Source organism: Heterodontus francisci, unplaced genomic scaffold, assembly GCF_036365525.1.
Source record: "Heterodontus francisci isolate sHetFra1 unplaced genomic scaffold, sHetFra1.hap1 HAP1_SCAFFOLD_524, whole genome shotgun sequence".
Lineage (NCBI taxonomy): Eukaryota > Metazoa > Chordata > Chondrichthyes > Heterodontiformes > Heterodontidae > Heterodontus > Heterodontus francisci.
This window is the reverse complement of record NW_027140348.1, coordinates 599,627-623,703: the sequence shown is the minus strand read 5'-3', so window position 1 is coordinate 623,703 and position 24,077 is coordinate 599,627. Positions and strand designations below refer to the sequence as shown.

General features: G+C 50.3%; 1 protein-coding gene across 3 annotated transcripts in view; it reads right to left on the bottom strand.

Annotated features, from left to right (window-relative positions):
- Positions 1-18,139: 18,139 nt before the first annotated feature.
- LOC137359321 (glutamine-rich protein 2-like) overlaps positions 18,140-24,077 on the bottom strand; it is a 399,372-nt gene continuing 393,434 nt past the window's right edge. For all 3 annotated transcript variants that reach the window (XM_068025348.1, XM_068025349.1, XM_068025350.1), the window contains one exon: positions 18,140-19,711. In XM_068025348.1, coding sequence (XP_067881449.1) covers positions 19,500-19,711 — 212 coding nt within the window. In that variant the 3' untranslated portion in view covers positions 18,140-19,499. The remainder of the gene's footprint in view (positions 19,712-24,077) is intronic.

Below are 24,077 nucleotides of genomic sequence, written 5' to 3'. Positions count from 1 at the left end.
CCCAGCAAAACATCAGCAATTCCCCAGCAAAACATCAGCAATTCCCCAGCAAAACATCAGCAATTCCCCAGAAAAACATCAGCAATTCCCCAGCAAAACATCAGCAATTCCCCAGCAACACATCAGCAATTCCCCAGCAACACATCAGCAATTCCCCAGCAAAACATCAGCAATTCCCCAGCAAAACATCAGCAAAACATCAGCAATTCCCCAGCAAAACATCAGCAATTCCCCAGCAACGCATCAGCAATTCCCCAGCAAAACATCAGCAATTCCCCAGCAAAACATCAGCAATTCCCCAGCAACACATCAGCAATTCCCCAGCAACACATCAGCAATTCCCCAGCAAAACATCAGCAATTCCCCAGCAACACATCAGCAATTCCCCAGCAACACATCAGCAATTCCCCAGCAACACATCAGCAATTCCCCAGCAAAACATCAGCAATTCCCCAGCAACACATCAGCAATTCCCCAGCAACACATCAGCAATTCCCCAGCAAAACATCAGCAATTCCCCAGCAACACATCAGCAATTCCCCAGCAAAACTTCAGCAATTCCACAGCAAAACATCAGCAATTCCCCAGCAAAACATCAGCAATTCCCCAGCAAAACATCAGCAATTCCCCAGCAAAACATGAGCAATTCCCCAGCAAAACATCAGCAATTCCCCAGAAAAACATCAGCAATTCCCCAGCAAAACATCAGCAATTCCCCAGCAAAACATGAGCAATTCCCCAGCAAAACATGAGCAATTCCCCAGAAAAACATCAGCAATTCCCCAGAAAAACATCAGCAATTCCCCAGCAACACATCAGCAATTCCCCAGAAAAACATCAGCAATTCCCCAGCAAAACATGAGCAATTCCCCAGCAAAACATCAGCAATTCCCCAGCAACACATCAGCAATTCCCCAGCAAAACATCAGCAATTCCCCAGCAACACGTCAGCAATTCCCCAGCAAAACATCAGCAATTCCCCAGCAAAACATCAGCAATTCCCCAGGAAAACATCAGCAATTCCCCAGCAACACATCAGCAATTCCCCAGAAACAAATCAGCAATTCCCCAGAAAAACATCAGCAATTCCCCAGCAATGCATCAGGAATTCCCCAGCAAAACATCAGCAATTCCCCAGCAAAACATCAGCAATTCCCCAGCAACACGTCAGCAATTCCCCAGCAAAACATCAGCAATTCCCCAGAAAAACATCAGCAATTCCCCAGAAACACATCAGCAATTCCCCAGCAATGCATCAGCAATTCCCCAGCAAAACATCAGCAATTCCCAAGCAAAACATCAGCAATTCCCCAGCAAAACAGCAGCAATTCCCCAGCAAAACATCAGCAATTCCCCAGCAAAACATCAGCAATTCCCCAGCAAAAATCAGCAATTCCCCAGAAAAACATCAGCAATTCCCCAGAAAAACATCAGCAATTCCCAAGCAATGCATCAGGAATTCCCCAGCAACAAATTAGCAATTCCCCAGCAAAACATAAGCAATTCCCCAGCAAAACATCAGCAATTCCCCAGCAAAACATCAGCAATTCCCCAGCAAAACATCAGCAATTCCCCAGAAAAACATCAGCAATTCCCCAGCAAAACATCAGCAATTCCCCAGCAACACATCAGCAATTCCCCAGCAACACATCAGCAATTCCCCAGCAAAACATAAGCAATTCCCCAGCAAAACATCAGCAAAACATCAGCAATTCCCCAGCAAAACATCAGCAATTCCCCAGCAACGCATCAGCAATTCCCCAGCAAAACATCAGCAATTCCCCAGCAAAACATCAGCAATTCCCCAGCAACACATCAGCAATTCCCCAGCAACACATCAGCAATTCCCCAGCAAAACATCAGCAATTCCCCAGCAACACATCAGCAATTCCCCAGCAACACATCAGCAATTCCCCAGCAACACATCAGCAATTCCCCAGCAAAACATCAGCAATTCCCCAGCAACACATCAGCAATTCCCCAGCAACACATCAGCAATTCCCCAGCAAAACATCAGCAATTCCCCAGCAACACATCAGCAATTCCCCAGCAAAACTTCAGCAATTCCACAGCAAAACATCAGCAATTCCCCAGCAAAACATCAGCAATTCCCCAGCAAAACATCAGCAATTCCCCAGCAAAACATGAGCAATTCCCCAGCAAAACATCAGCAATTCCCCAGAAAAACATCAGCAATTCCCCAGCAAAACATCAGCAATTCCCCAGCAAAACATGAGCAATTCCCCAGCAAAACATGAGCAATTCCCCAGAAAAACATCAGCAATTCCCCAGAAAAACATCAGCAATTCCCCAGCAACACATCAGCAATTCCCCAGAAAAACATCAGCAATTCCCCAGCAAAACATGAGCAATTCCCCAGCAAAACATCAGCAATTCCCCAGCAACACATCAGCAATTCCCCAGCAAAACATCAGCAATTCCCCAGCAACACGTCAGCAATTCCCCAGCAAAACATCAGCAATACCCCAGCAAAACATCAGCAATTCCCCAGCAACACAACAGCAATTCCCCAGCAAAACATCAGCAATTCCCCAGCAACACATCAGCAATTCCCCAGAAAAACATCAGCAATTCCCCAGCAACACAACAGCAATTCCCCAGCAACACAACAGCAATTCCCCAGCAACACATCAGCAATTCCCCAGCAAAACATCAGCAATACCCCAGCAAAAATCAGCAATTCCCCAGCAAAACATCAGCAATTCCCCAGCAACACAACAGCAATTCCCCAGCAACACAACAGCAATTCCCCAGCAAAACATCAGCAATTCCCCAGCAAAACATCAGCAATTCCCCAGCAAAACATCAGCAATTCCCCAGGAAAACATCAGCAATTCCCCAGCAACACATCAGCAATTCCCCAGCAACACATCAGCAATTCCCCAGAAAAACATCAGCAATTCCCCAGAAAAACATCAGCAATTCCCCAGCAACAAATCAGCAATTCCCCAGAAAAACATCAGCAATTCCCCAGCAATGCATCAGGAATTCCCCAGCAAAACATCAGCAATTCCCCAGCAAAACATCAGCAATTCCCCAGCAACACGTCAGCAATTCCCCAGCAAAACATCAGCAATTCCCCAGAAAAACATCAGCAATTCCCCAGAAACACATCAGCAATTCCCCAGCAATGCATCAGCAATTCCCCAGCAAAACATCAGCAATTCCCAAGCAAAACATCAGCAATTCCCCAGCAAAACAGCAGCAATTCCCCAGCAAAACATCAGCAATTCCCCAGCAAAACATCAGCAATTCCCCAGCAAAAATCAGCAATTCCCCAGAAAAACATCAGCAATTCCCCAGAAAAACATCAGCAATTCCCCAGCAATGCATCAGGAATTCCCCAGCAACAAATCAGCAATTCCCCAGAAAAACATCAGCAATTCCCCAGCAATGCATCAGGAATTCCCCAGCAAAACATCAGCAATTCCCCAGCAAAACATCAGCAATTCCCCAGCAACACATCAGCAATTCCCCAGCAAAACATCAGCAATTCCCCAGAAAAACATCAGCAATTCCCCAAAAACACATCAGCAATTCCCCAGCAATGCATCAGCAATTCCCCAGCAAAACATCAGCAATTCCCAAGCAAAACATCAGCAATTCCCCAGCAAAACAGCAGCAATTCCCCAGCAAAACATCAGCAATTCCCCAGCAAAACATCAGCAATTCCCCAGCAACACAACAGCAATTCCCCAGCAACAGAACAGCAATTCCCCATCAAAACATCAGCAATTCCCCAGCAAAACATCAGCAATTCCCCAGCAAAACATCAGCAATTCCCCAGCAAAACATCAGCAATTCCCCAGGAAAACATCAGCAATTCCCCAGAAAAACATCAGCAATTCCCCAGCAACACATCAGCAATTCCCCAGAAAAACATCAGCAATTCCCCAGAAAAACATCAGCAATTCCCCAGCAACACATCAGCAATTCCCCAGCAACACATCAGCAATTCTCCAGCAAAAATCAGCAATTCCCCAGAAAAACATCAGCAATTCCCCAGAAAAACATCAGCAATTCCCCAGCAATGCATCAGGAATTCCCCAGCAACAAATCAGCAATTCCCCAGAAAAACATCAGCAATTCCCCAGCAATGCATCAGGAATTCCCCAGCAAAACATCAGCAATTCCCCAGCAAAACATCAGCAATTCCCCAGCAACACATCAGCAATTCCCCAGCAAAACATCAGCAATTCCCCAGAAAAACATCAGCAATTCCCCAGAAACACATCAGCAATTCCCCAGCAATGCATCAGGAATTCCCCAGCAAAACATCAGCAATTCCCCAGCAAAACATCAGCAATTCCCCAGCAAAACATCAGCAATTCCCCAGAAAAACATCAGCAATTCCCCAGAAACACATCAGCAATTCCCCAGCAATGCATCAGGAATTCCCCAGAAAAACATCTGCAATTCCCCAGAAAAACATCAGCAATTCCCCAAAAACACATCAGCAATTCCCCAGCAATGCATCAGCAATTCCCCAGCAAAACATCAGCAATTCCCAAGCAAAACATCAGCAATTCCCCAGCAAAACAGCAGCAATTCCCCAGCAAAACATCAGCAATTCCCCAGCAAAACATCAGCAATTCCCCAGCAACACAACAGCAATTCCCCAGCAACAGAACAGCAATTCCCCATCAAAACATCAGCAATTCCCCAGCAAAACATCAGCAATTCCCCAGCAAAACATCAGCAATTCCCCAGCAAAACATCAGCAATTCCCCAGGAAAACATCAGCAATTCCCCAGAAAAACATCAGCAATTCCCCAGCAACACATCAGCAATTCCCCAGAAAAACATCAGCAATTCCCCAGAAAAACATCAGCAATTCCCCAGCAACACATCAGCAATTCCCCAGCAACACATCAGCAATTCTCCAGCAAAAATCAGCAATTCCCCAGAAAAACATCAGCAATTCCCCAGAAAAACATCAGCAATTCCCCAGCAATGCATCAGGAATTCCCCAGCAACAAATCAGCAATTCCCCAGAAAAACATCAGCAATTCCCCAGCAATGCATCAGGAATTCCCCAGCAAAACATCAGCAATTCCCCAGCAAAACATCAGCAATTCCCCAGCAACACATCAGCAATTCCCCAGCAAAACATCAGCAATTCCCCAGAAAAACATCAATTCCCCAGAAACACATCAGCAATTCCCCAGCAATGCATCAGGAATTCCCCAGCAAAACATCAGCAATTCCCCAGCAAAACATCAGCAATTCCCCAGCAAAACATCAGCAATTCCCCAGAAAAACATCAGCAATTCCCCAGAAACACATCAGCAATTCCCCAGCAATGCATCAGGAATTCCCCAGAAAAACATCTGCAATTCCCCAGAAAAACATCAGCAATTCCCCAGCAAAACATCAGCAATTCCCCAAAAAAACATCAGCAATTCCCCAGAAAAACATCTGCAATTCCCCAGAAAAACATCAGCAATTCCCCAGCAACACATCAGCAATTCCCCAGCAACAAATTAGCAATTCCCCAGCAAAACATAAGCAATTCCCCAGCAAAACATCAGCAATTCCCCAGCAAAACATCAGCAATTCCCCAGCAAAACATCAGCAATTCCCCAGAAAAACATCAGCAATTCCCCAGCAAAACATCAGCAATTCCCCAGCAACACATCAGCAATTCCCCAGCAACACATCAGCAATTCCCCAGCAAAACATCAGCAAAACATCAGCAATTCCCCAGCAAAACATCAGCAATTCCCCAGCAACGCATCAGCAATTCCCCAGCAAAACATCAGCAATTCCCCAGCAAAACATCAGCAATTCCCCAGCAACACATCAGCAATTCCCCAGCAACACATCAGCAATTCCCCAGCAAAACATCAGCAATTCCCCAGCAACACATCAGCAATTCCCCAGCAACACATCAGCAATTCCCCAGCAACACATCAGCAATTCCCCAGCAAAACATCAGCAATTCCCCAGCAACACATCAGCAATTCCCCAGCAACACATCAGCAATTCCCCAGCAAAACATCAGCAATTCCCCAGCAACACATCAGCAATTCCCCAGCAAAACTTCAGCAATTCCACAGCAAAACATCAGCAATTCCCCAGCAAAACATCAGCAATTCCCCAGCAAAACATCAGCAATTCCCCAGCAAAACATGAGCAATTCCCCAGCAAAACATCAGCAATTCCCCAGAAAAACATCAGCAATTCCCCAGCAAAACATCAGCAATTCCCCAGCAAAACATGAGCAATTCCCCAGCAAAACATGAGCAATTCCCCAGAAAAACATCAGCAATTCCCCAGAAAAACATCAGCAATTCCCCAGCAACACATCAGCAATTCCCCAGAAAAACATCAGCAATTCCCCAGCAAAACATGAGCAATTCCCCAGCAAAACATCAGCAATTCCCCAGCAACACATCAGCAATTCCCCAGCAAAACATCAGCAATTCCCCAGCAACACGTCAGCAATTCCCCAGCAAAACATCAGCAATACCCCAGCAAAACATCAGCAATTCCCCAGCAACACAACAGCAATTCCCCAGCAAAACATCAGCAATTCCCCAGCAACACATCAGCAATTCCCCAGAAAAACATCAGCAATTCCCCAGCAACACAACAGCAATTCCCCAGCAACACAACAGCAATTCCCCAGCAACACATCAGCAATTCCCCAGCAAAACATCAGCAATACCCCAGCAAAAATCAGCAATTCCCCAGCAAAACATCAGCAATTCCCCAGCAACACAACAGCAATTCCCCAGCAACACAACAGCAATTCCCCAGCAAAACATCAGCAATTCCCCAGCAAAACATCAGCAATTCCCCAGCAAAACATCAGCAATTCCCCAGGAAAACATCAGCAATTCCCCAGCAACACATCAGCAATTCCCCAGAAAAACATCAGCAATTCCCCAGAAAAACATCAGCAATTCCCCAGCAACAAATCAGCAATTCCCCAGAAAAACATCAGCAATTCCCCAGCAATGCATCAGGAATTCCCCAGCAAAACATCAGCAATTCCCCAGCAAAACATCAGCAATTCCCCAGCAACACGTCAGCAATTCCCCAGCAAAACATCAGCAATTCCCCAGAAAAACATCAGCAATTCCCCAGAAACACATCAGCAATTCCCCAGCAATGCATCAGCAATTCCCCAGCAAAACATCAGCAATTCCCAAGCAAAACATCAGCAATTCCCCAGCAAAACAGCAGCAATTCCCCAGCAAAACATCAGCAATTCCCCAGCAAAACATCAGCAATTCCCCAGCAAAAATCAGCAATTCCCCAGAAAAACATCAGCAATTCCCCAGAAAAACATCAGCAATTCCCCAGCAATGTATCAGGAATTCCCCAGCAACAAATCAGCAATTCCCCAGAAAAACATCAGCAATTCCCCAGCAATGCATCAGGAATTCCCCAGCAAAACATCAGCAATTCCCCAGCAAAACATCAGCAATTCCCCAGCAACACATCAGCAATTCCCCAGCAAAACATCAGCAATTCCCCAGAAAAACATCAGCAATTCCCCAAAAACACATCAGCAATTCCCCAGCAATGCATCAGCAATTCCCCAGCAAAACATCAGCAATTCCCAAGCAAAACATCAGCAATTCCCCAGCAAAACAGCAGCAATTCCCCAGCAAAACATCAGCAATTCCCCAGCAAAACATCAGCAATTCCCCAGCAACACAACAGCAATTCCCCAGCAACAGAACAGCAATTCCCCATCAAAACATCAGCAATTCCCCAGCAAAACATCAGCAATTCCCCAGCAAAACATCAGCAATTCCCCAGCAAAACATCAGCAATTCCCCAGGAAAACATCAGCAATTCCCCAGAAAAACATCAGCAATTCCCCAGCAACACATCAGCAATTCCCCAGAAAAACATCAGCAATTCCCCAGAAAAACATCAGCAATTCCCCAGCAACACATCAGCAATTCCCCAGCAACACATCAGCAATTCTCCAGCAAAAATCAGCAATTCCCCAGAAAAACATCAGCAATTCCCCAGAAAAACATCAGCAATTCCCCAGCAATGCATCAGGAATTCCCCAGCAACAAATCAGCAATTCCCCAGAAAAACATCAGCAATTCCCCAGCAATGCATCAGGAATTCCCCAGCAAAACATCAGCAATTCCCCAGCAAAACATCAGCAATTCCCCAGCAACACATCAGCAATTCCCCAGCAAAACATCAGCAATTCCCCAGAAAAACATCAGCAATTCCCCAGAAACACATCAGCAATTCCCCAGCAATGCATCAGGAATTCCCCAGCAAAACATCAGCAATTCCCCAGCAAAACATCAGCAATTCCCCAGCAAAACAGCAGCAATTCCCCAGCAAAACAGCAGCAATTCCCCAGCAAAACATCAGCAATTCCCCAGCAAAACATCAGCAATTCCCCAGCAAAACGTCAGCAATTCCCCAGCAAAACATCAGCAATTCCCCAGAAAAACATCAGCAATTCCCCAGCAAAACATCAGCAATTCCCCAGCAAAACATCAGCAATTCCCCAGCAAAACAGCAGCAATTCCCCAGCAAAACATCAGCAATTCCCCAGAAAAACATCAGCAATTCCCCAGCAAAACATCAGCAATTCCCCAGCAACACATCAGCAATTCCCCAGCAACACATCAGCAATTCCCCAGCAAAACATCAGCAATTCCCCAGCAAAACATCAGCAAAACATCAGCAATTCCCCAGCAAAACATCAGCAATTCCCCAGCAATGCATCAGCAATTCCCCAGCAAAACATCAGCAATTCCCCAGCAAAACATCAGCAATTCCCCAGCAACACATCAGCAATTCCCCAGCAACACATCAGCAATTCCCCAGCAAAACATCAGCAATTCCCCAGCAACACATCAGCAATTCCCCAGCAACACATCAGCAATTCCCCAGCAAAACATCAGCAATTCCCCAGCAACACATCAGCAATTCCCCAGCAACACATCAGCAATTCCCCAGCAAAACATCAGCAATTCCCCAGCAACACATCAGCAATTCCCCAGCAAAACTTCAGCAATTCCACAGCAAAACATCAGCAATTCCCCAGCAAAACATCAGCAATTCCCCAGCAAAACATCAGCAATTCCCCAGCAAAACATGAGCAATTCCCCAGCAAAACATCAGCAATTCCCCAGAAAAACATCAGCAATTCCCCAGCAAAACATCAGCAATTCCCCAGCAAAACATGAGCAATTCCCCAGCAAAACATGAGCAATTCCCCAGAAAAACATCAGCAATTCCCCAGAAAAACATCAGCAATTCCCCAGCAACACATCAGCAATTCCCCAGAAAAACATCAGCAATTCCCCAGCAAAACATGAGCAATTCCCCAGCAAAACATCAGCAATTCCCCAGCAACACATCAGCAATTCCCCAGCAAAACATCAGCAATTCCCCAGCAACACGTCAGCAATTCCCCAGCAAAACATCAGCAATACCCCAGCAAAACATCAGCAATTCCCCAGCAACACAACAGCAATTCCCCAGCAAAACATCAGCAATTCCCCAGCAACACATCAGCAATTCCCCAGAAAAACATCAGCAATTCCCCAGCAACACAACAGCAATTCCCCAGCAACACAACAGCAATTCCCCAGCAACACATCAGCAATTCCCCAGCAAAACATCAGCAATACCCCAGCAAAAATCAGCAATTCCCCAGCAAAACATCAGCAATTCCCCAGCAACACAACAGCAATTCCCCAGCAACACAACAGCAATTCCCCAGCAAAACATCAGCAATTCCCCAGCAAAACATCAGCAATTCCCCAGCAAAACATCAGCAATTCCCCAGGAAAACATCAGCAATTCCCCAGCAACACATCAGCAATTCCCCAGAAAAACATCAGCAATTCCCCAGAAAAACATCAGCAATTCCCCAGCAACAAATCAGCAATTCCCCAGAAAAACATCAGCAATTCCCCAGCAATGCATCAGGAATTCCCCAGCAAAACATCAGCAATTCCCCAGCAAAACATCAGCAATTCCCCAGCAACACGTCAGCAATTCCCCAGCAAAACATCAGCAATTCCCCAGAAAAACATCAGCAATTCCCCAGAAACACATCAGCAATTCCCCAGCAATGCATCAGCAATTCCCCAGCAAAACATCAGCAATTCCCAAGCAAAACATCAGCAATTCCCCAGCAAAACAGCAGCAATTCCCCAGCAAAACATCAGCAATTCCCCAGCAAAACATCAGCAATTCCCCAGCAAAAATCAGCAATTCCCCAGAAAAACATCAGCAATTCCCCAGAAAAACATCAGCAATTCCCCAGCAATGTATCAGGAATTCCCCAGCAACAAATCAGCAATTCCCCAGAAAAACATCAGCAATTCCCCAGCAATGCATCAGGAATTCCCCAGCAAAACATCAGCAATTCCCCAGCAAAACATCAGCAATTCCCCAGCAACACATCAGCAATTCCCCAGCAAAACATCAGCAATTCCCCAGAAAAACATCAGCAATTCCCCAAAAACACATCAGCAATTCCCCAGCAATGCATCAGCAATTCCCCAGCAAAACATCAGCAATTCCCAAGCAAAACATCAGCAATTCCCCAGCAAAACAGCAGCAATTCCCCAGCAAAACATCAGCAATTCCCCAGCAAAACATCAGCAATTCCCCAGCAACACAACAGCAATTCCCCAGCAACAGAACAGCAATTCCCCATCAAAACATCAGCAATTCCCCAGCAAAACATCAGCAATTCCCCAGCAAAACATCAGCAATTCCCCAGCAAAACATCAGCAATTCCCCAGGAAAACATCAGCAATTCCCCAGAAAAACATCAGCAATTCCCCAGCAACACATCAGCAATTCCCCAGAAAAACATCAGCAATTCCCCAGAAAAACATCAGCAATTCCCCAGCAACACATCAGCAATTCCCCAGCAACACATCAGCAATTCTCCAGCAAAAATCAGCAATTCCCCAGAAAAACATCAGCAATTCCCCAGAAAAACATCAGCAATTCCCCAGCAATGCATCAGGAATTCCCCAGCAACAAATCAGCAATTCCCCAGAAAAACATCAGCAATTCCCCAGCAATGCATCAGGAATTCCCCAGCAAAACATCAGCAATTCCCCAGCAAAACATCAGCAATTCCCCAGCAACACATCAGCAATTCCCCAGCAAAACATCAGCAATTCCCCAGAAAAACATCAGCAATTCCCCAGAAACACATCAGCAATTCCCCAGCAATGCATCAGGAATTCCCCAGCAAAACATCAGCAATTCCCCAGCAAAACAGCAGCAATTCCCCAGCAAAACAGCAGCAATTCCCCAGCAAAACATCAGCAATTCCCCAGCAAAACATCAGCAATTCCCCAGCAAAACGTCAGCAATTCCCCAGCAAAACATCAGCAATTCCCCAGCAAAACATCAGCAATTCCCCTGCAAAACATCAGCAATTCCCCAGCAAAACATCAGCAATTCCCCAGCAAAACATCAGCAATTCCCCAGCAAAACGTCAGCAATTCCCCAGCAAAACATCAGCAATTCCCCAGCAATGAATCAGAAATACATCAGAAATAGCCAATGTTGTTCCTTTGTTTAAGAAGGGTCGCAAGGATAATCCAGGAAATTATAGGCCGGTGAGCCTTACATCAGTGGTAGGGAAATTATTAGCGAGGATTCTTCAGGACAGGATTTACTCCCATTTGGAAACAAACAAACTTATTAGCGAGAGGCAGCATGGTTTTGTGACGGGGAGGTCGTGTCTCACTAACTTGATTGAGTTTTTTGAGGAAGTGACGAAGATGATTGATGAAGGAAGGGCAGTGGATGTTGTCTATATGGACTTCAGTAAAGCCTTTGACAAGGTCCCTCATGGCAGACTGGTACAAAAGGTGAAGTCACATGGGATCAGAGGTGAGCTGGCAAGATGGATACAGAACTGGCTCGGTCATAGAAGACAGAGGGCAGCAGTGGAAGGGTGTTTTTCTGAATGGAGGGATGTGACTAGTGGTGTTCCGCAGGGATCAGTGCTGGGACCTTTGCTCTTTGCAGTATATATAAATGATTTGGAGGAAAATGTAGCTGGTCTAATTAGCAAGTTTGCGGACGACACAAAGGTTGGTGGAGTTGCAGATAGTGATGAGGACTGTCAGAGGATACAGCAGGATATAGATCGGTTGGAGACTTGGGCGGAGAAATGGCATATGGAGTTTAATCCGGACAAATGTGAGGTAATGCATTTTGGAAGGTCTAATGCAGGTGGGAGGTATACAGTAAATGGCAGAACCCTTAGGAGTATTGACAGGCAGAGAGATCTGGGGGTACAGGTCGACAGGTCACTGAAAGTGGCAACGCAGGTGGATAAGGTAGTCAAGAAGGCATACGGCATGCTTGCCTTCATCGGTCAGGGCATAGAGTATAAAAATTGGCAAGTCATGCTGCAACTGTACAGAACCTTAGTTAGGCCACACTTAGAATACTGTGTGCAATTCTGGTCGCCACACTACCAGAAGGACGTGGAGGCTTTGGAGAGGGTACAGAAGAGGTTTACCAGGATGTTGCCTGGTCTGGAAGGCATTAGCTGTGAGGAGAGGTCGGATAAACTCGGATAGTTTTCACTGGAACGATGGAGGTGGAGGGGCGACATGATAGAGGTTTACAAAGTTATAAGCGGCATGGACAGAGTGGATAGTCAGAAGCTTTTTCCCAGGGTGGAAGAGTCAGTTACTAGGGGACAGACGTTTAAGGTGAGAGGGGCAAAGTTTAGAGGGGATGTGTGAGGTAAGTTCTTTACACAGAGGGTGGTGAGTGCCTGGAACTTGTTGCCGGGGGAGGTGGTGGAAGCAGGTACCATAGAGACATTTAAGAGACATCTTGACAAATACATGAATAGGATGGGAATAGAGGCATACGGACCCCGGAAGTGCAGAAGGTGTTAGTTTCGGCAGGCATCAAGATCGGCGCAGGCCTGGAGGGCCGAATGGCCTGTTCCTGTGCTGTACTGTTCTTTGAATTCCCCAGCATTGCATCAGGAATTCCCCAGCAATGCATGAAGAATGCAACACATTTCATGGCCTCAGGATGTGCCAAAGGCTTCACACAGTCGTAGTGTCATTCACAGCACAGAGGGAGGTCATTTGGCCTCTGGAGTTCATGCCAACACTTCACGGAGCCATGCAGTAAACAACACACACCAAAATACAATACTGCAGATAAAAATCTGAGATAAAAATAGAAAATGCTGGAAATGCTCAGCAGGTGTGCTAGCATCTGTAGAGAGAGAAACAGAGTTAGCGTTTCAGGTCAATGCTCTGATGAAAGGTCATTCAAACCTGAAACAATTTAAGGCTATTAGCAAAAGGACCAAAGATGACACGAGAAAACATTTCTTTTACACAGTGAGTGTTTAGGATCTGGAATACACTGTCTGAGAGCATGGTGGAGGCAGGTTCAGTGAGTGTTTAGGATCTGGAATGCACTGTCTGAGAGTGTGGTGGAGGCAGGTTCAGTGAGTGTTTAGGATCTGGAATGCACTGTCTGAGAGTGTGGTGGAGGCAGGTTCAGTGAGTGTTTAGGATCTGGAATGCACTGTCGGAGAGTGTGGTGGAGGCAGGTTCAGTGAGTGTTTAGGATCTGGAATGCACTGTCTGAGACTGTGGTGGAGGCAGGTTCCTTCTCCAAGGAGGACTTGGTGGATGATGAGCCTAGGGAAGGGAGTGCAGATAGTCTCAGTCATCTCATTATCAAAAGGAGGTGGTGTTGGGTGCCTTGCAAAGCATTAAGGTAGATAAGTCCCCAGGGCCTGATGGGATCTATATTAGAATACTGAGGGAGGCAAGGGAAGAGATTGTTGGGGCCTTGACAGAAATCTTTGCATCCTCATTGGCTACAGGTGAGGTCCCAGAGGACTGGAGAATAGCCTTGTTCCTTTGTTTAAGAAGGGTAGCAAGGATAATCCAGGACATTATAGGCCGGTGAGCCTTACGTCAGTGGTAGGGAAATTATTAGAGAGGATTCTTCGGGACAGGATTTACTCCCATTTGGAAACAAATGGACTTATTAGCGAGAGGCAGCATAGTTTTGTGAAGGGGAGGTCGTGTCTTACTAATTTGATTGAGTTTTTTGAGGAAGTGACGAAGATGATTGATGAAGGAAGGGCAGTGAATGTTATCAATATGGACTTTAGTAAAGCCTTTGACAAGGTCCCTCATGGCAGACTGGTACAAAAGGTGAAGTCACACAGGATCAGAGGTGAGCTGGCAAGATGGATACAGAACTGGCTCAGTCTTAGAAGACAGTGGGTAGCAGTGGATGGGTGTTTTTCTGAATGGAGGGATGTGACTAGTGGTGTTCCGCAGGGATCAGTGCTGGGACCTTTGCTCTTTGTAGTATATATAAATGATTTGGAGGAAAATGTAGCTGGTCTGATTAGTAAGTTTGCGGACAACACAAAGGTTGGTGGAGTTGCGGACAGTGTTGAGGATTGTCAGAGGATACAGCAGGATATAGATCGGTTGGAGACTTGGGCGGAGAAATGGCAGATGGAGTTTAATCCGGACAAATGTGAGGTGATGCATTTTGGAAGGTCTAATGCAGGTGGGAGGTATACAGTAAATGGCAGAACCCTTAGGAGTATTGACAGGCAGAGAGATCTGGGCGTACAGGTCCACAGGTCACTGAAAGTGGCAACGCAGGTGGATAAGGTAGTCAAGAAGGCATACGGCATGCTTGCCTTCATCGGTCGGGGCATAGAGTATAAAAATTGGCAAGTCATGCTGCAGCTGTACAGAACCTTAGTTAGGCCACACTTAGAATATTGCGTGCAATTCTGGTCGCCACACTACCAGAAGGACGTGGAGGCTTTGGAGAGGGTACAGAGGAGGTTTACCAGGATGCTGCCTGGTCTGGGGGGCATTAGCTATGAAGAGAGGTTGGATAAACTCGGATTGTTTTGACTGGAACGACAGAGGTGGAGGGGCGACATGATAGAGGTTTACAAAGTTATGAGCGGCATGGACAGAGTGGATAGTCAGAAGCTTTTTCCCCAGGGTGGAAGAGTCAGTTACTAGGGGACATAGGTTTAAGGTGCGAGGGGCAAAGTTTAGAGGGGATGTGCGAGGCAAGTTCTTTACACAGAGGGTGGTGAGTGCCTGGAACTTGCTGCCAGGGGAGGTGGCGGAAGCAGATACGATAGCGACGTTTAAGAGACATCTTGACAAATACATGAATAGGAAGGAAATAGAGGGATATGGGCCCCGGAAGTGCAGAAGGTGTTAGTTTCGGCAGGCATCAAGATCGGCGCAGGCTTGGACGGCCGAATGGCCTGTTCCTGTGCTGTACTGTTCTTTGAGTGTTTAGGATCTGGAATGCACTGTCTGAGAGTGTGGTGGAGGCAGGTTCAGTGAGTGTTTAGGATCTGGAATGCACTGTCTGAGAGTGTGGTGGAGGCAGGTTCAGTGAGTGTTTAGGATCTGGAATGCACTGTCTGAGAGTGTGGTGGAGGCAGGTTCAGTGAGTGTTTAGGATCTGGAATGCACTGTCTGAGAGTGTGGTGGAGGCAGGTTCAGTGAGTGTTTAGGATCTGGAATGCACTGTCTGAGAGTGTGGTGGAGGCAGGTTCAGTGAGTGTTTAGGATCTGGAATGCACTGTCTGAGAGTGTGGTGGAGGCAGGTTCAGTGAGTGTTTAGGATCTGGAATGCACTGTCTGAGAGTGTGGTGGAGGCAGGTTCAGTGAGTGTTTAGGATCTGGAATGCACTGTCTGAGAGTGTGGTGGAGGCAGGTTCAGTGAGTGTTTAGGATCTGGAATGCACTGTCTGAGAGTGTGGTGGAGGCAGGTTCAAGCATGGCTTTCAAAAGGGAATTGGATAATTATCTAAAGAGAAAGACAATGCAGGGTTATGAGGAAAGGGCAGGGAGTGGGACTAGCTGAATTGCTCTTGCAGAGAGTTGGCCAGGCCATGATGGGTTCGATAGTTAGATTCCCTCTTATTGGAGATGGTCATTGCCCTGCACTCGTGTGGCCCGAATGTTACTTGCCAATTAACAGTCCAAGCCTGGATATTGTCCAGGTCTTGCTGCATGCGGGCACGGAATGCTTCAGCATCTGAGGAGTCGCAAATGGTGCTGAACATTGTGCAAACATCCCTATTTATGACCTTATGTTTGAGTGAAGATCATTGATGAAGCAGCTGAAGATGGTTGGGCCTAGGACACTACCCTGAGGAACTCCTGCAGTGATGTCCTGAAGCTCAGATGATTGACCTCCAACAACCACAACCATCTTCTATTGCGCTAGGTATGACTCCAACCAGTGGAGGGTTTTCCCCCTGATTCCCATTGACTCGTTTTGCTAGGGCTCCTTGATGCCATACTCGGTCAAATGCTGCCTTAATATCAAGGGCAGTCACTCTCACCTCCTCCTGAGTTCAGCTCTTTTGTCCATGATTGAACCAAGGCTGTAATGAGGTCAGGAGCTGAGTGGCCCTGGCGGAACCCAAACTGAGCATCACTGAGCAGGTTATTGCTAAGCAAGTGCCGCTTGATGGCACTGTTGATGACATCTTCCATCACTTTACTGATGATTGAGAGTAGACTGATGGGGCGGTAATTGGCCGGGTTGGATTTGTCCTGCTTTTTGTGTACAGGATATACCTGGGCAATTTTCTACATTGCAGGGTAGATGCCAGTGTTGTAGCTGTACTGGAACAGCTTGGCTAGGGACGTGGCAAGTTCTGGAGCACAGGTCTTCAGTCTTATTGCCAGAATATTGTCAGGGCCCATAGCTTTTGCAGTATCCAGTGCCTTCAGTCATTTCTTGCTATCACACGGACTGAATTGATTGGTCAATCAGAGGGCTGGCAGCACCACTGGGAGCAGTGGCCACGTCTGGAACTGCAGCAGTCCCGAGACCCAGCCAGCGATGACACGGGAGAAAAAGGTAAGTCAGGGTAAAGCCTGGCTTGGGTATACAATTAAAACCTGACCTGGGCCGGAGTCCTTTAATTTTTTTAAATGCCCGACCCGACCCGAACTTGACATATGTAGTCGGGTTTTGGTCAGGTAGCCAGTCTTTACTGCAGAGTGCGGAGTCGGGACTGCACGTTTCCTGCCTTGACGTCCTGAATTCATTTGAAGATTATTTCCCAGAGCAGGGCAGCTCTGTCCACATCCAACCCGACCCGAGCCCGAATGCTGGACCCGGAAGAGAGACCCCACCTGAACCCAACACGTCATCAGGTCTGGTCGTGTTCGGGTCGGGTAGCTACGCTTTAGGTTGGGGTGGGACTTCCCAGGGCCAATCAGCCAGGCCGCAGCGATGTGGCGGGTGGGGAAAAATGTAAGGGTGGGTGGGGGGGGTGTTCCAGTGGGGGCAGCCTGTGCTGCTGGAGGGGGGAGGGGGGTCCCTCCATTGCACTGAGGGTGCTGGATCAGGAGTGGCAGCCCCCAGCCTGCAAGGAGGCCGTTTTGTATTACTGGGAAACCTCCTCAGGTGGCAAAATGCCCATCCGCTTCTGGTAAAATAGCTGCAGGGGCCGGGAGGTAACGGGCACAGCAGCCCCTGCCATTCCAACACCCCCAACTGCCACTGTGCTCCTGGGGGGTTGGGGGCTATAGAATTACAGCCATGCTTCCTGAATTGAGGGAAATTCGGAAGATAATTAGGGCAACTGCAATGTTCTCAGCTACCTTCTGAACCCTGGGATGGAAACCACCTGGATCTGGTGATCGGTCACTCTTCAGGGCCAGTATTTTCTTCATTACTGTTATTTTTCTTAGTCCAGCTCCCTTGCTCATAGTTGCTGGTGATCTCCAGCTATGGGTGAGGCCTGGGTGCTAGCGGACATTACCCAAGGCACTTAGTCCTCCCCCAGTATGGTGCATGAAACAGTTGTTGCAGCCATAGTCCCAAAGGACCATAGCAATCTCTCCCCATTAGAAAGACTATTGGTGATGTATAGCTTGAGGGTCACCACTCCTCAAGTGTGGGGCAAAACGAGGAAGCAGGCCTCCATGAACTACCTGAGCCGGTACCGGGAGTGAACCCATGCTGTTGATATCTTTCTGCATCATACACGAGCTGTGTGGCCAAAACGCAAACCCACCCCCTGCATGAAACAGTTAAACACCAAATAACTCACACACAAACCACAGTCCTTCTCAAAATCAGATTTTCTGTTCAATAGAAATATATTCAAATTAGTAAAGTGCAGAATCAGTTGTTTGATATTTCATACAGTGAATAGGATGGATCATACCTGACATTAACACAATTGTGAACAAACCCATTACTAACAGCATCATTGAGAGAAGCCACTATTGGTGTGGAGAGTTGGGTGGGGGAGGGGGATTATGGGGGCAGGGGATTTGGGGGCAGGGGATTTGGGGGCAGGGGATTTGGGTGCTAACGGAACAGAGAGAGGGGTGAGGTTGCAAGTTGGTTACCTGATCACTATCAGCCCCAAGAGTTACAGGTTCAGCCGCAAAACCCACCCTTAGAATTCCCACTTACAGTTGCTCCTCAAAAATAAAATCACAAAATGCTGGAAAAGAATTCTCTGACAGCAAGGAATGTTTGGCTCCATCTCCTTCAGCACAGGCCAGGAACTGGTTGCGTTTTTACCTGCTGTTCATTCCCAGTATTTTGTGATTCCACTTTACGGCTCTCAATGTTATCTCTGGCCAGTAGTCGAGGGACAGGGTAAGGAAAGGAAAACTGACTCAGCTCCGTGGAGCCCACTCACAAACCTGCCTGATGCGCAGACCCTTCAGCTGGATACTCATCAGTCACAGACCCATTGGAGCCTTTCACCCCCATCCTCTCCCTCTTCTAATACTGCCCCCCGACTCTGTGCCAACACTCGCACCTCCATCCTGATACCCCTCACCCCAATCCCAAGCTGTCCTGACACTCGCACTGCAACCCTGTATTACCAACAAACTCAGCACAGGCCAAGCATGGACCCTTGCTCTTGTGTCTGTGGTTCAGCAGTCCCTGATCAGGAAGAGGAACTGGACTGTGGACTAGAACAGAAAAGCTGATGCACTAACCCACTGAACTGGGCAGCAACTTACTTCAAAACGAATCCATCCTGGGAATCAGCCATTTTTCATTTAAGAACCTGAGTCTGGGAAATGCATATGACTCTCTCCAAATCGGCGACACATGAGAGTGGCCTTCGCTGCTCTCACAGCCATCTTGTTAGGTGTGGCATTGATGGACGGTCTTGAACACCAGGCTATTGTGCTCAGACTGCAGGTACATGGAGAATCGGCTGCTCTCCCAGCTATGACCTCAATCACTAGCAGAAAGCCCAAATGGAGGAAGAGGCTGGGGCTGATGCTTCAGGTTTATTCGCTGCCATAAAGCATGGAGTGTCCAAATGTTCTCAGAACATCTTCTATTACGAGTATATTTAGGTCACTTTAAGAACCCCACCAACTCCTCTCCCCTCCCTCAGTATCTAATAGTCACAGACACACAAATGGATTCTTTAACAAAACTTTTCCACATATATTCATAGTTGAGTTTTAAATATTAACAGGCTTGACTGGTGCTGGCAGCTCAACGCCCGAGTGTGTGGGAAGGTCCAGAGTTTCCACAGGCTGATCTGCTGATGGGCATGAGAGTGATGGCTGTTCAGATGACAACTGACTTCCAACACAAGGACAGGGCAGCGATGGGTTGGTCAAGCACTGACAGTCACACTCCGAGGACAAACTCTGCTCTGGCATTGCTGAACCTGAAAGGGGGCATGAAAGACAGTTAGATTTCCCTGGGTTACCAATGAGGAGTCTTGTACTGATATCGCTATAAGCCAGGAGGAGGGATCTTCCAGGACACAGACCATCCCTGGAAAACCCGTCTCAGTCCAAGCTGCAATTTACCCATTACAGCGACATACACAGAATGATCAATGGGCCACTACGATGGAAAACAGCACCCTTCTGCATCTGAAATGTAGAAATTCATTGGCACCCCATTCACCAGCTTAAACATTCACTCCCTCCACCACCACACTATCACACTCAAAAAGCCCAGAGTCGGAGACCGGAGACAGAGTGAGAGAGAGAGAGGAGCACGCTGCGAGCGGAAAGAGAGAGAGGAGCACGGCGGGAGCGGAGAGAGAGAGGAGCACGGCGGGAGCGGAGAGAGAGAGTGAAGCACAGCGGGAGTGGAGAGAGAGAGAGGGAGAAGAGCACGGCGGGAACGGAGAGAGAGAGGAGCATGGCAGGAGTGGAAAGGGAGAGAGGAACAGGGCGGGAGCAGAGAGGGAGAGAGGAGAACGGCGAGAGTGGAGAGAGACAGGAGCACGGCGGCAGTGGAGAGAGAGAAAGGAGCACGGCGAGAGCACAGAGAGAGAGAGAGAGGGGCAGGGCGGGAGCGAAGAGAGAGAGAGAGAGGAGCAGGGCAGCAGCAGAGAGACAGAGAGGAGAACAGCGAGAGTGGAGAAAGAGAGAGAGAGGAGCACGGCACGAGCGGAAAGACAGAGGAGCACGGTGAGAGCAGAGAGAGAGAGAGAGAGGAGCAGGGCAGCAGCGGAGAGAGAGAGGAGAACAGCGAGAGCGGAGAAAGAGAGAGAGAGGAGCACGGCAAGAGAGGAAAGACAGAGGAGCACGGCGAGAGCAGAGAGAGAGGGGGGCAGGGCGGGAGCGGAGAGAGAGAGAGAGAGAGAGAGGAGCAGGGCAGCAGTGGAGAGAGAGAACAGCGAGAGCGGAGAGAGAGAGGGGCACGGCGAGAGCGGAGAGAGAGAGAGAGAGAGGGGCACGGCGAGAGCGGAGAGAGGGAGGGGCACGGCGAGAGCGGAGAGAGAGAGAGAGAACAGCGGGAGCGGAGGGAGAGAGAGGAGCAGGGCAGCAGCGGAGAGAGAGAGGAGAACAGCGAGAGCGGAGAAAGAGAGAGAGAGGAGCACGGCAAGAGCGGAAAGACAGAGGAGCACGGTAAGAGCAGAGAGAGAGAGGGGCAGGGCGGAAGCGGAGAGAGGAGCACGGCGGGAGCGGAGAGAGAGAGGAGCATGGCAGGAGTGGAAAGGGAGAGAGGAACAGGGCGGGAGCGGAGAGGGAGAGAGGAGAACGGCAAGAGTGGAGAGAGACAGGAGCACGGCGGCAGCGGAGAGAGAGGAGCACGGCGAGAGCAGAGAGAGAGAGAGAGAGGGGCAGGGCAGCAGCAGAGAGAGAGAGGAGAACAGCGAGAGCGGAGAAAGAGAGAGAGAGGAGCACGGCAAGAGCAGAAAGACAGAGGAGCACGGCGAGAGCAGAGAGAGATAGGGGGGCAGGGCGGGAGCAAAGAGAGAGAGAGAGAGAGAGAGAGAGGAGCAGGGCAGCAGCGGAGAGAGAGAGGAGCACGGCGAGAGCGGAAAGACAGAGGAGCACGGCGAGAGCAGAGAGAGAGAGGGGCAGGGCGGCGGGAGCAGAGAGAGAGAGAGACAGAGAGAGAGAGAGAGAGAGGGGTAGGGCGGCGGGAGCGGAGAGAGAGAGCGAGAGAGAGGGGCAGGGTGGCGGGAGCGGAGAGAGAGAGAGAGAGAGAGAGAGAGAGGGGCAGGGCGGCGGGAGCGGAGAGAGAGAGCAAGAGAGAGGCGCAGGGTGGCGGGAGCGGAGAGAGAGAGAGAGAGAGAGGGGAGAGCGTCGTGAGCGGAGAGAGAGAGGGGAGAACGGCATGAGCGGAGAGAGAGAGGGGAGAATGGCGTGAGCGAAGAGAGAGAGAGGGGCAGGGCGGCGTGAGTGGAGAGAGAGAGAGAGAGGGGCAGGGCGGCGTCAGCGGAGAGAGAGAGAGAGAGAGAGAGGGAGGGGCAGGGCGGCGGGAGCGGAGAGAGAGAGAGAGAGAGAGAGAGGCAGGGCGGCGGGAGCGGAGAGAGAGAGATAGAGAGAGAGAGAGAGAGAGAGGGGCAGGGCGGCATGAGCAGAGAGAGAGAGAGAGGGGCAGGGCGGCGGGAGTGGAGAGAGAGAGAGAGAGAGGGGCAGGGCGGCGGGAGCGGAGAGAGAGAGGGGCAGGGCGGCGGGAGCGGAGAGAGAGAGGGGCAGGGCGGCGGGAGCGGAGAGAGAGAGGGGCAGGGCGGCGGGAGCGGAGAGAGAGAGGGGCAGGGCGGCGGGAGCGGAGAGAGAGAGGGGCAGGGCGGCGGGAGCGGAGAGAGAGAGAGAGAGAGAGAGAGAGGGGCAGGGCGGCGGGAGCGGAGAGAGAGAGGGGCAGGGCGGCGGGAGCGGAGAGAGAGAGAGGGGCAGGGCGGCGGGAGCGGAGAGAGAGAGAGGGGCAGGGCGGCGGGAGCGGAGAGAGAGAGGGGCAGGGCGGCGGGAGCGGAGAGAGAGAGGGGCAGGGCGGCGGGAGCGGAGAGAGAGAGAGGGGCAGGGCGGCGGGAGCGGAGAGAGAGAGGGGCAGGGCGGCGGGAGCGGAGAGAGAGAGGGGCAGGGCGGCGGGAGCGGAGAGAGAGAGAAAGGAGCACGGCGAGAGCGGAGAGAGAGAAAGAGAGGAGCACGGCGAGAGCGGAGAGAGAGGGAGGAGCACGGCGGGAGCGGAGGGAGAGAGAGAGGAGCACGGCGACGAGAGCGTAGGGAGAGAGCGAGGAGCACGGCGAGAGCGGAGGGAGAGAGAGAGAGGAGCACGGCGACGAGAGCGGAGGGAGAGAGAGAGAGGAGCACGGCGACGAGAGCGGAGGGAGAGAGAGAGAGGAACACGGCGAGAGCGGAGAGAGAGAGAGGAGCACGGCGAGAGCGGAGAGAGAGAGAGGAGCACGGCGAGAGCGGAGAGAGAGAGAGGAGCACGGCGGGAGCGGAGGGAGAGAGAGAGGAGCACGTTGGGAGCGGAGAGAGAGAGAGAGAGAGAGAGAGGGGCAGGGCGGCGGGAGCGGAGAGAGAGAGAGAGAGAGGGGAGAACGGCGTGAGCGGAGAGAGAGAGAGAGAGAGAAAGAGAGAGCGAGAGAGAGGGGCAGGGTGGCGGGAGCGGAGAGCGAGAGAGAGAGAGAGAGGGGCAGGGTGGCGGGAGCGGAGAGCGAGAGAGAGAGAGAGAGGGGCAGGGTGGCGGGAGCGGAGAGAGAGAGAGAGAGAGAGAGAGGGGCAGGGTGGCGGGAGCGGAGAAAGAGAGAGAGAGAGGGGAGAACGGCATAAGCGGAGAGAGAGAGGGGAGAACGGCGTGAGCGGAGAGAGAGAGGGGCAGGGCGGCTTGAGCGGAGAGAGAGAGAGAGAGAGGGGCAGGGCGGCGTCAGCGGAGAGAGAGAGAGAGAGAGAGTGAGAGAGAGAGAGGCAGGGCGGCGTGAGCGGAGAGAGAGAGAGAGAGAGGGGCAGGGCGGCGGGAGCGGAGAGAGAGAGAGAGAGGCAGGGCGGCGGGAGCGGAGAGAGAGAGATAGAGAGAGAGAGAGAGAGAGGAGCACGGCGAGAGCGGAAAGACAGAGGAGCACGGCGAGAGCAGAGAGAGAGAGGGGCAGGGCGGCGGGAGCGGAGAGAGAGAGAGACAGAGAGAGAGAGAGAGAGAGGGGTAGGGCGGCGGGAGCGGAGAGAGAGAGCGACAGAGAGGGGCAGGGTGGCGGGAGCGGAGAGAGAGAGAGAGAGAGAGAGAGAGAGAGGGGCAGGGTGGCGGGAGCGGAGAGAGAGAGAGAGAGAGAGGGGAGAGCGTCGTGAGCGGAGAGAGAGAGGGGAGAACGGCATGAGCGGAGAGAGAGAGGGGAGAATGGCGTGAGCGAAGAGAGAGAGAGGGGCAGGGCGGCGGGAGCGGAGAGAGAGAGAGACAGAGAGAGAGCGAGAGAGAGGGGCAGGGCGGCGTCAGCGGAGAGAGAGAGAGAGAGAGAGAGAGGGAGGGGCAGGGCGGCGGGAGCGGAGAGAGAGAGAGAGAGAGAGAGAGGCAGGGCGGCGGGAGCGGAGAGAGAGAGATAGAGAGAGAGAGAGAGAGAGAGGGGCAGGGCGGCATGAGCAGAGAGAGAGAGAGGGGCAGGGCGGCGGGAGCGTAGAGAGAGAGAGAGAGAGGGGCAGGGCGGCGGGAGCGGAGAGAGAGAGAGAGAGAGGGGCAGGGCGGCGGGAGCGGAGAGAGAGAGGGGCAGGGCGGCGGGAGCGGAGAGAGAGAGGGGCAGGGCGGCGGGAGCGGAGAGAGAGAGGGGCAGGGCGGCGGGAGCGGAGAGAGAGAGA